The sequence below is a fragment of the Nanorana parkeri genome, unplaced genomic scaffold, assembly GCF_000935625.1.
Source record: "Nanorana parkeri isolate BGI_ZX_2015 unplaced genomic scaffold, ASM93562v1 scaffold1440, whole genome shotgun sequence".
NCBI lineage: Eukaryota > Metazoa > Chordata > Amphibia > Anura > Dicroglossidae > Nanorana > Nanorana parkeri.
This window is the reverse complement of record NW_017307708.1, coordinates 269,280-281,319: the sequence shown is the minus strand read 5'-3', so window position 1 is coordinate 281,319 and position 12,040 is coordinate 269,280. Positions and strand designations below refer to the sequence as shown.

At 38.8% G+C, this 12,040-nt stretch overlaps 1 protein-coding gene across 1 annotated transcript in view; it reads right to left on the bottom strand.

Moving 5' to 3' along the window:
- The window catches only part of LOC108798264 (butyrophilin subfamily 2 member A1-like), a 31,039-nt gene extending 19,714 nt beyond the window's left edge, over positions 1–11,325 (bottom strand). Inside the window, exons 1-5 of the mRNA XM_018569997.1 lie at positions 11,249–11,325; positions 9,300–9,644; positions 5,368–5,649; positions 5,149–5,277; positions 1,275–1,295 (exon numbers count right to left, since the gene is read on the bottom strand). Coding sequence (XP_018425499.1) covers positions 1,275–1,295; positions 5,149–5,277; positions 5,368–5,649; positions 9,300–9,644; positions 11,249–11,321 — 850 coding nt within the window. The 5' untranslated portion in view covers positions 11,322–11,325. The remainder of the gene's footprint in view (positions 1–1,274; positions 1,296–5,148; positions 5,278–5,367; positions 5,650–9,299; positions 9,645–11,248) is intronic.
- Positions 11,326–12,040: the final 715 nt, after the last annotated feature.

The following is a 12,040-nucleotide window of genomic DNA, read 5'->3' as shown; positions in this document are numbered from 1 at the left end:
TATATATATATATATAACATCTATCTCAGGAACGGCTTGAAGTTCAATGTCTCATTTAAACCTGGGGGGACGTGGGAACTTAGCTTGTAGCTCCAATGTGTCTCCACTTGAAACAATGTTTTGTCTATGTCCCCTCCTCTCTCATGTTCATGTATGTGGTCTAGAATAAAGAACCTTACATATGTAGCATCAACATGCTAATTGGTTTAGTAAGCTTGCCATTGGTAGAAAAATATATGTGGTCATATATTCTCTTCCAAGCTAGTCTTATTGTTTTTCCTAATAGACTCCACATCTGCAATACATGAATATATCACATTTTTAGTCTAGCAGTTTACTGTATGTTTAAGTATCCATTCTTTTCCATTGGGCAATGGGATCGTCTTTCCCACCACAAGCCAGGGGCAGTAATTACATTCCCCACATTTGTGGAAGCTTTCCTCCCCACATCCATTATTCATCTCTTTTGTTTGATAGAAGCTGTGTGTTACACTGTCACACAAAGATTTCGCTAACCTTAAAACCAGCTCTGCTTTTAACAAACTTCTTTACTTTACAGTCATTGGTCAATAGGTGCCAATGTTTGTCTAATACTTCCCTTATTGTTTTGTGGTGGCGGGAAAATCTTGTCTTAGTAGTCTTTATGATGCATGTATTTATACAGGGAAAATGTAAATGATTGTTAATGTAACTGAAATAATTATACAAGAAACTGATAATATGTTTACAATAGACCTGCGAAACGCGTATGAAGCAAAGCAATGCATGCCACAGTGGGAAAACTATATATTCAAGTTATATTCGGAAGAATGAACCGCACAATAAGAAAATAAGTATTTATATGTATAAGATATCAACAGTTTAATGCTAATGTGGCAACAGGAGGCAAAACTGAGGGAGAATATATTTGTGAACATTGTTTTTAATATTATGTTATATTTTTATGGAATAAATTGAGGTTGATTTTATAACAAAAACTATGTCTGATGCCTCACTCCATAATACTAAGTATATTGTGTAACGACTATTAAGAAGTCTTGGATGCCAGAAGATCTTGGATTTTTTAGTCTTGTGGAAATGTGGAGTAAACAGAGCAGTATACTGTATTATAAGACAACTCTGAAAAAAACATAACGCTGACAAAACATTTAAAACAAAGTTTTCTTTGAATTGGCAATTCCATAAGTGTTGCTAAAGGAGTTAAAGGGTATCTTCATCTTAGCTCTGTAATAAGCATTATGAAAGCATATTAACATAGTTGATATGTTACTTACTCTTTTCTTTCACAAGTTTCACTATAAAAAGAAATAAACAAAAACATTATTATTATTTTTATCATCATCATTATTATTGTTATCAGCAATTATTATCAATGTGTTACTTAACAGGTTTAACAAATCTAATACGGGACAAAGTGATATAGTAGGTAGAGGATAGGACCCCTGATAGCCTTTTATTGCCAAAGGTTACAAGAGAAGTGTGGGGAGCTGGATAATTTATTTTGGTAGTCACTCCAGTTAGGATTCAGGTCTGGTATAGAAAAATAATTCAGTTTTAGGCAGCTCTCCAAAGAGTAACAGCCCTGGGTCTGCACATATCCCAGATTACTAGTGTGCAGGTGGGAAAGTAGAAGAAGCATTTTGAAAAGTCCAGCAGTAGTTTTTTTTAAAAAGTAATATTTAGTCAAAAGCCAATATGTTGGGGTGTTCAAAGGTCCCCCTTCATCAGGGCCTGTAAGATAGAAAATAAAGCATCTGCACTAGAAGCTGGTTTTCGCTGTCTAAACCAGCTTCTGGAGTAAATGCTTTATATCCTAACAGACCCTGATGAAGTGAGACATTTTGAATCCTCAAAACATGTTGGATTTTAACTGATTGTCAAATGGAATGTAGTTTTAACCATTTCCTATGCCATCCTAAATTTTAAAAAAATAGTTTTTTCCCCCAACTAATTATACCAATACCTGAAATTTCCCATGACTGATAAAAATGAAGTGGATTGTTCAGGTAGGCCCATGTAATACATAATAGTTGGTAACTTTTGCTGATGTAAGTGTTGTAGCAGCAAATCAAGCGATGTAATCCAGCATGAAACTGAAAGCAGCAGCACAATATAACAAGATGAAGGATTGTAACCTATCCATAGAGTAGTTTAGACCTTTCATATGTGGCCATATTCCTGCATAAGCATGTTGAGTAAAAAAAAAGCAGGGTGTTTAGCTTTAGAAGATGGATATTATCTGATATGAGTACTTTTTATGTTGTACTTTGCACATGTTAAAGCAGAATTAAACCCCTCATACCACAAAAATGTTTTGAAGTTTTTGCTAAAAGAGACTTTGCATGACTTTCTCCTAGCAATTTTTTATTTTTCGTGGATATGGTCTGTGGCGCATGTCCAGTGCAGCGTACACTGCTGGCACACTCCCCAGCATCAGAGATGTAGAGAATAGAGTTGATTGCTGGGTTGATGAAAATCCAGTGCACTAATATTGTCAGTGGCACTCCAATTTGCTGAAGAGGCTGGGCCTTATGAAGCAGTCTTCCATAGGGCCTGTGTCGATGGACTTGGGCTTGTGTCAGTGGCTAGGAACGAGGGAATGTGTCTGGGTCTGGTCCATGGGGCCAACTGGGGGAGGGGAATCTTGAAAATCAATTCTGGTAATTTGCAGGGCTTATGAATAAGGGAAGGTCAAAAGGGTATGGGGAGCTAGGTCCTGCCATTGGGACAAATACAAATATATTTTAAAGTTTAGAAAGGAATTTGCTGAGAGATAATAGCCACAAATATTGTTCAGTGGTTGGACAGTAAGTAAACAGCTTGGCTAGGTCACAATATGAAAGGGAGAGACGAGTCCTATTCTATCTTCAAATAAACATTTTATGGTATTATTTGCGAGACACTAGCCACAAATATTGTACAGTGGCTGAAGCATATGTATGCAGATTTTGTAGGGCTTAATATAACAGATTTTGTAGGGCTTAATATAATACGAGAGATAAATGTATGACATGTTCTTGTTTTTCTTTTTTTTTTAAATGCACTATTTAAACTGTATTATATTTAAGTGCAATAATAATAATAAAAATATATTAAACAAACAAAAAAATATATAACAGGGGCAGACACGGCAGGTTTTATCCTTAATTAAAAATTATGGTGTATTATTTTAGAGACTACAGACATACACATTGTGCAGAAGCCGGGGAGTATGTAGGTAGCTTCTTTGGTCTGCCATGTAAAAAGGAGATACAAGGGAGGTTTTTGTCCTTAATTAAACATTATTTATTATTTCAGATACAATACCCACACACATTGTACAGTCACTGAGAACTATGTAAACAGCTTGATTATCCTGCAATATAGGAGGGAGAGACAATGTGGCACTCCAGCTGAAGTGGCCGCAGCTGGTAGAGGTGACAGAACATGAGAAGTCTCAGGAACTGGTAATGGTGGCAATACAGCAGATGTGGCAGGAGCTGGTAATGGTGGCAAAAGCAGGACAGGAGTGGTGGCAGGAGCTGGTAATGTTAGCAGTGACAGACGAGGAATAATGGCAGGAGCTAGTTAAGGTGGCAGACCTGCAGGGGTGGCAGAAACTGGTAATGGTGGAAGGTGCCATTTTTTGGGGTGGGGGGCAGATAAGATATAAACAACATATAACTATAAAATCTAGTTGGTAACATCAGCTGCATGGTTATGGTTTGTAATCTTTACTGATCAGGAAAAGGCCCATTTTCATCAAAGTAAGCCACTACACAGTTTCAGTAAACAGGTGAATTAGTATCCCTGTAACAAACTGCCTACTGTCCTGAAGGCACTCTCAGAGAGCACACTGGCCACAGGACAAGCTAGAATCTCCAGCACGTACTGTACAAGTTCTTGTCCAGTGGTCCAACCTGAACATCCAATTGCCCTGGGGGTCCTCACTTCAAGGTGTCTGCATCGGCCCTGGACCCCAAGTACTTTGCAATCAATATGGTTGAGGCGCTGAATGTGACTGTTGCCAGCCCCCAGACCTGTCCACTGTGGTTGGAAATGTTGCTGAGCCAGCCACTGTCACTGCGGCTTCTCCTTTCAGGGATTTGAGTATCAGAAGAACATTAAGCATGTGAATTAAACCTGCCACTATCAGGAAATGCTGCTAAGAGGTTCTTCAACAGCATGTCTCTTAAGTGGTACATGTTTTGCTCTGTCAGGGATTGTAGTATGAGATCTGACATTTTGCCTATACATCGGTTCTACAAAAGGGTGGCCACCCAGTAATGGGCCTTCTCCTTCTTGGTCCAAGTCCTGGGATCCTTGCAAAGGCATTTCAGCTTCCCAAAGATCCCATTAACCACAAACTGCCTTGAGCAGAGGACCTAGAGTCCTTATTTCCACTGAGGACAGCAATGTCCTCATTGATCTCACCCTACCCAGGTACAACTCCTGGCGTTTAGAAGGAGTGAAATATCCCCCTGAAAGCCTGGTCTATTTTCTCCTCCTCACTTCCAGCAACCCTCATACTCCACATAGTCCTCCTCTGCCTCCTGCTGCTTTGCATCACAGGTATGCAGGCAGTATGCAGAGGATGCTTCTGGGTCTGAGATAGCAGAAAGTCCTCTTTTTCATCCTGCTGTTGTGACTACTGTGCCTAGCTTGTCACAGGGTGTAATAAAAGTTGTGTCTTGTTACAGGAATAAGGTTCATGAAAAAGCTTTTGGTACGGCAAGCTCTAGAGGGAGAGGTTTGTGAGTAAATGTGCATAGTGCCTGAATAGACACTTTAAGTATTTAATTGTACTAATGTGATATATAGCATGGTTTGTAGAATGTGTGTGTGTAAGTGATGTTATAAGTCTTGGGTCTAGTTTTCTACACAGTATTATCAACAGGTCCTCATACATAAGACCCAGAATAAATAGCAGACACACTGTATAACATGAAAATAGCACAATTACCTAACAGCACTTGATATAATATTATTAACTCTTTTAACCATGCAGTGGTAAGAAAGTTCAATTTTACTGCATTAAGGGATATTCAATAGAGTTCAGGTAAATGTTAATTATATTCAAGTATTATTTGCATTTTTGTTTCTCAAATAGTAGCCCCTGATTTAAGATCACATAAACCTGATGTAAGGTTTTTAAGATAAAGAACTTACAAATATTTTTCTGCTGCACAAAACATGTGTAAAAAGCCAGTGCAAGGGTTGCTAAGATGACAAGTATGAAACTTGTCCCCATTAATATTCTGGAGATTACACAGCGAGACACTCTCAGGAACAAGGAATCTAGAAGACAAAACATTATTAAAGTGTAGTACATCTCTATATGGCTGTAGATATAGCCATATCAAAACATGTGCATAATCTATCTCTCACCTGCTAAATGTATGGTAGATTTCAGTTCTTGCTCTAGGAATGCATGTTTGATAATACAGGAAAGTCTCCTGTTGGATTTAGAGTCTAGTGGCAAAATCATCTCAACATCAAACAAGCTCAGCACATTCTGGGATTGTGCTGCAGTCAGTGGATGTATTATGTGTTCATTGTCATCTTTCCAGTAGATAACAGGCTTTGGGTACCACCCATAAGACCTACATACTGCCCTAAGATGTCCATCTTGATGGTCTTCAATGAAGATTGTTGGTTCAGACCCAAGAGCTATACAAAAAGGATGGAAATAAAATGTTATCATTGATGGATTTATGGATAGATTGCAATTGTGGTAGGAGGGAAGTGATAGAGAAAGGTAAAGGGGAAAGAAAGCCCATTTATTTCACTCCTTGTGGACCAAATCTGTTAACAGGTATAACAGGTTCTGATCTGGCAGAGCTTTGGCATTTCTAGGTAGTGCCAAAGCTTGCCCGCCCCTTTCCACCCATGCATCCCTATAGGTTAATGAGGAAGCCCATCCTAATTATGTGTCAATAGGAATGTATGGTGGTTGGAGGGAGCAGGCAAGCTTCCACACTACCCAGAAGTATCAGAGCTTTGCCAGATTAGAACTGGCCTGTATTTGAACAGAGGAAAGGCATTGGTAGCTATTGCAGATTTGTGCAGTCATTTGTTTAAGTGAGAGAAACATTTTCAGAACTCAAAGGCATACCTAGAACCCCACCACTCGATGTAAAATGCTACATTGATCATTAATAAATGCAATGTAACTATATTGTTAATTTGTAATTAGTTACATGGGTAAGCATTTTTTACTATTTTCTTCTTTTGTTCTACATTTAAAAAAAAAATATTCATAAACAATTAATTTTAGGTTTCATTATTTCAATCTTTAATTTTTAAAATCATGTTTAAAAAAATATAATCATTGCATACATTTCACTTGTAAAAAAACTCAATGGGCTTTGTACTAGAAACAATACTTTAGTGTATTTGTATCCACAGTAACATTAGCAGTTTAAATCTCACTGGTCAATTTTGAAAAAACCCCCCACTTTTTTCTACATTTTACTTTTTTACTTTAAACTATATAGAAAATGAAATAGTTCTTGGGAGACAATACCACCAAAAGAAAACCTTACCCCCCCTCTCCAAACAAAACAAAACCAATATGCATGTTAGTTACTTAAGTGTCATAAACAGTGGCAAAGTTATTGCCAAATCAATAGGCTGATAGCTTACACATGAACAATGTTCTGGTCTACATAGAGTAAACAGCTGCTGGAGTGTAAACTACTGTATGAAATATTAAAACATGTTAATAGCAACCAGTTTTACTCTTGCTGTCATTTTACTCTAGTAAGGTTAATCTGTATGTAATGGAATATTTGGATTTTCTCTACATGTACAACTTTAGAAGCGCTCACAGGTGCATATCTATATCCTTTGACCAGTCCTTATCCACTAGCCAGCTGTCTGTTTTAATTGAAGACTAAACATGGTGGGTTAGATAATTGTTGGCAATATGGCGAATGGTGTTGTAGATTGCAAGTTCTGCTTCATCACTGGTCAAGTGTCATCAGATCAAGTTTATAGATGTAGAGTCACAAGCTCTTGAGATCCTAATAGGTTGGACTTGATGGACTAATGTCTTTATTCAACCTCAAATACTATGTAACTATGTAACAAGCATATCCCTTATGTGTGCAGGGGATGGGGCTCACTGTGCACACACTGCACACATTGGGGAAGTGGCATATCTGCGCGGGGGGGATGCAGTCTGCACTGTTGTTTACAGGGGGCCCTGGTGCTAGTAGCAGATGTGTTCTGATTACTGGAACACTCTCTGTGCTCCAGCACCTGGCACTGAAAGAACCCTCTGTCTAGTGTTCAATCAGATGCTGGCAGGTGGATGCAGATGCAGGTAGCTCTGTGATGTGAAGCATCCTACTGGGCACCTCACACTTTAATCTTCAGAGCTGCTGCAGTTTCACTTTGATACCCAGAGGAGAAGTCTCGGTATCGAAGAAAGAGGAATACCAGCTCCACACAGTGATTTCAGGCACTGTTACTTCTCTGGCGTGCGCTGCCACTATGTGAAATGAGAGCTGCACAGGACTGCAGAACAGGTAAGTGGATTTTTTATTGTGAGTGCCCCACTACACCACCAGGGAATATAAGGAATACCTTCTAGCCAGCCACTGACGACAAATGCTGGTGGGGAGTTATTGTTCCAGCAAGTCACTGACTACTGGTGGGAGGTGGGGTTATTGTTCTAGCATGCCACTGGCTACCAATACTGAGGTGGTGGTGGAGGTTTACAGCCAGCCACTGACCACCAATACGTGTGACCAAACTATTTATTTATTGCAACAGTTGCTGGATGCTAAGTATTCACTGACCATTTTATGGTCTTTAAGGTAGGTTATGCCCCTTTAAAACCCTCCCACTCTAGTGAAATATGGTCACACCTACCTGTATTAATTATAATTTTGTTTGTATTGGGAGGAGGTTTTAAAAAAGCCTGATGTCTCCTGGGTCTCAGGTGGGCTTTGGAGGGTCTCAGATGTGCTGAACGGGCTCTCAGGTGGGCTGTGCGGGGTCTCAAGCAGTTTGTGCGGGGTCTCAAGAGGCTGCACAGGGTCTCAGGTGGGCTGTGTGGGTTCTCAGGAGAGCTGTGCGGGGTCTCAGGTGGGCTGTGTGGGGTCTCAGGAGGGCTGTGCGGGGTCTCAGGAGGGCTTTGCAGGGTCTCAGGTGGGCTTTTCAGGGTCTCACGTGGGCTGTGCAGGGTCCCAGGTGGGCTGAGCAGGCTCAGGTGGGTTGTGTGGACTCTTAAGTGGGCTGTGAGGGGTCTCAGGTGGGCTGTGCAGGGTCTCAGATGGGCTGTGCTGGCTCTCAGGAGGCTGTGCAGGGTCTCAGGTAAAGCAGGCTCCGCCTCACTAGTTTTGGGGCAGCCCCCCTGGAAAGTGCTGCCCAAGGCAAATGCCTAGTTTGCCTTGCGGTGGATAAGCCTCTGATTACAATCCCAGTTGATCTTTCCCATCTTGGTAAATGAAAATAAATGATAACATCACGTGATTTTACATACATCACAGATGTGGTGAGTCGTTATCTCAAATATGATTGGTCTTGCATGAGAAAGTCCTATCTGATAGGGTAAGTGGGATAATAGACTGTGGCTGCCAGTAATCAGATTTGCCTCTAATAATAGGACGAATTATGCTTTTTCTTACATAGACCACAAAATCCTTGTGATGGTAAAACATTTTAGTGTCTTAGAGAGCAATGCAAACATATCTTGCTGCTAAGCCAGTTTTTAGTCAGACTGGTTAAAGTTTTTGAGGTGTTCATTGAATCTCGTGTTATTCTTCAGTTGGACTGATTTATGTATTAAGGACACTATGGGGTTAATTTACTAAAGGCAAGCAGATTGTTTACTTTGCAAGATAATTTTCCCTTTTCTCAGTGAATGAGATGAAGATCTGTTGACTTCCATCATCCAATCATGTGCAAGCAAAAATGTTTCCCCTTGCATGTTTCCCCTTGCATGTGATTGGGTATTTTTTTAAAAGTGAATTTTCACTACGTGCTCTAAGTGCAAATGAGCATTATGTATACACGCTTTGGTGGTAACAAAAAGCTAAAGTGTTTCCAACTAAAAGCTAAATTAGAAGGTCATTAAAAACAGGGAGGTTTTTAGAAAGCCACTAGTTAAAGGGATACAACTTAAAAAAAACCTATAAAACAGTGTAAAATAGTAATGATGATTTAGGAAGCACTTATGCTTCATTCACATTACAAATTTTCTTTTTTGCCCAGCATGGTTCCCTCTAGTGCTGTACACGGATGGTAAGTACACTTGAAGGTCAAATGCATTAATATGGACTAAATATTACATTAATAATAATTTTACATACCTGAAACTTTTAACTCCAAGTCAGCTGCATCGTAATAAGAAAGGGACTGAAACAGACAGGTGTATGAACCTTCATCAGAAGGGGTGATACTGTGAATTGACAAGGACACTTTACCATCAGCAATTAAACTTGTGTTAAAGGATGTCCGGTTTTGGTACTCTGGGATTTGTTGGTCAATGTTCTTCCTGTTCTGATAGAGGTGGACAGTAAAGCTGAACTTAGAACGGAACCATCTCACCATCATGTCTTCTGCATTTGTGGATGGAGAGAGATAACATGGTAGAGCTGCCGTCTCACCCAAAGAGACAACGACTGGGGTACTGGGACCCAAAACTTTAAATATACCTGTGAAAGGAAGAAGAATTAAAGATAAGTGATTCAAATGACCAGGTTTTACATTTGACCCAGATGGGGCCAATAAACTTATGGTGGATATGAACAAAAAAAAAATGCAGTTATGCAATAAAAACTTTGCTCCATTCTTATAATCTTGTGATATTCAGATGGCTTCCCTTCATGCTGCCATGCATGCCCCTCCATCTCCTATTGTACCTTTCTGACCTTTTCCTTTTTATATACATTCTGTGTTAAGTTTTTATAGAAAATAATAATAATGGGAAATACATCTTTTAAAAATGCAGCATATTCTAAATTATTGTATCCAGACTGTTTTATGTACTATATGTAAATATTCACAGAGGAACTTTACACATATCATTAAAATGACAACTCATAAACCTTTAGAAATGTTTAGTAATGGCAATCTACCAACAGATCTTTGTAGATAATTGCTGGCTTTTTATTCTTTGAATACCTTATTTTTCTTTTCCTCTCATTCTTCCCTTAGTGGCCATTTTTACGGAGGGCAGATTAATCCTTCTCCCTGGAACTCTGGCACATGTGACTAGGACATTGACCATGCACATCATCTCAGGGGAGGACAATACCTTCACTTGAGATCACGTGAGATTTCCCAATGATGCACTGTTGATTTAATCTTCCCAGGATGAATGGCATTGGCACAGATTATATCACTAATGTCCAAAAGAACCAGGAAATGGAAAAACAGTAATTGCAAGCAAAATTTAAAATATGTTTGTTCAACTAATGAATGTAACATGATGCCATATCAGCATGCAGAGCTGCATACTGATGTGATTTTTAGTGAAAGGAGGTACAGATCCTTTTCTTTCCATTTCTAATATAGTTTACCTGTGACTACAGTTGGAGGAAGAAATCTGTTATATTTTGTTCTGAGCGATTACTGGAGATAAAATATAACGGATTTAATTAGCAATCACAACAATTCTCCAACTGTAGTCACAGCTCCCGGTCACTCACGGGAGGAACCACTATGAATATTAATCATGCACGAGAGAAGAAAAGCATCGTGGAAAAAGGAGTTTTTCTACTCCCTACACTGTACACAGCAGCCTGGCAGCCATTTAAATAAAATATGTGTAGCCTGAGAGGACAACTAAAAAAAAGTACGTTTTTGTGTTTTTATCCAGGATCTGCATATGCCTGCATCATCTACACACCGTGTACATTGCTGGCATATGCTTTTTTTTTTTTTAAATGCCCCCACAAAGGTGGAAATGTCCTTTGAGGGTAGCATTCCCTTGTGAAGTGTCCCCTTTAGGAATTCATTTATCCTAAATTAAATCTTTAGCAAAAGATAAAAGGGACAATAAATCGATAAATTCGCCTTTCAAAATGTTTACTTTTAAGGATTCGCATAAATGCAGGTCATAGGTCAGAAACTGAAAAACGTTTTAGTTGCCATTCCTGTGGCATTCGGTTGGCAAACTGTGTTATGATAACTTCTATTTAACAGATCAGTGAAAGAAAGGCATGCAAAGGCATACATTGAAACTACAACATGATAACCATGTTTATAATCAAATGAACCTGGACATCACTATTTTCATTATAGTTGTTTATGTTACCTGAACATGTGCTTTGGACCTCGAGGAGGATTATAGCAACTTTAAATGCAGCAGTTACAGTGATTGCAGTCATTACACATCACAAGCGGTTTGTCTGACTTTTCTACTGGAAGAAAAAAACAAAGTTTATGTTAAAGTTGTCAAATACAAATGGAGAATGTTAACATAGGAAAAGCAGGCATTGTCCAAATATGTATATACTAAGAATGATCATAGGCCATATTAGTATTTAATGCAGAAAGGCTTTTCCAACATTATTTTTTTGGGTTAATCGTATTAATGGTTTTATGGGGTAGAAAAGCTCAGTGGGAAAATAAATTACCAATATATAATATATAATGCCACAATCATTATAACATAGTCTACCTAAGATTACTAAAATACTTTTTATACTTTTTTAGCTGACCCTAACACTTATCCTTTCCTCATCAAGCCATAAAATGTAGCCTTTCCCTCAAAATTGACCTTGACATTTAACACTACCCTTTAGACTAACCTTAAAATCTAACATTTAGGGGGTGATTTACTAACCTAAACACACGCACGCACCAGGTGCGTGTGATTTTTACACAGCAAAGCGTATTTATCAACCAAAAAGTCTCTATAAGCATATTTCCACTAATGCCATATATGGAAAAATCATGCACATGATGCATATATAATGCTGCTTCACAGTTTAGACAAAAATGGTTAGCTCATGCATTTACATTCCTGCATTCATCAACGCAAGCAACACAATGTAGAGCTAATTTACACAACATCACCTTGCAATTCAGGGCAGGGCTTTGCACA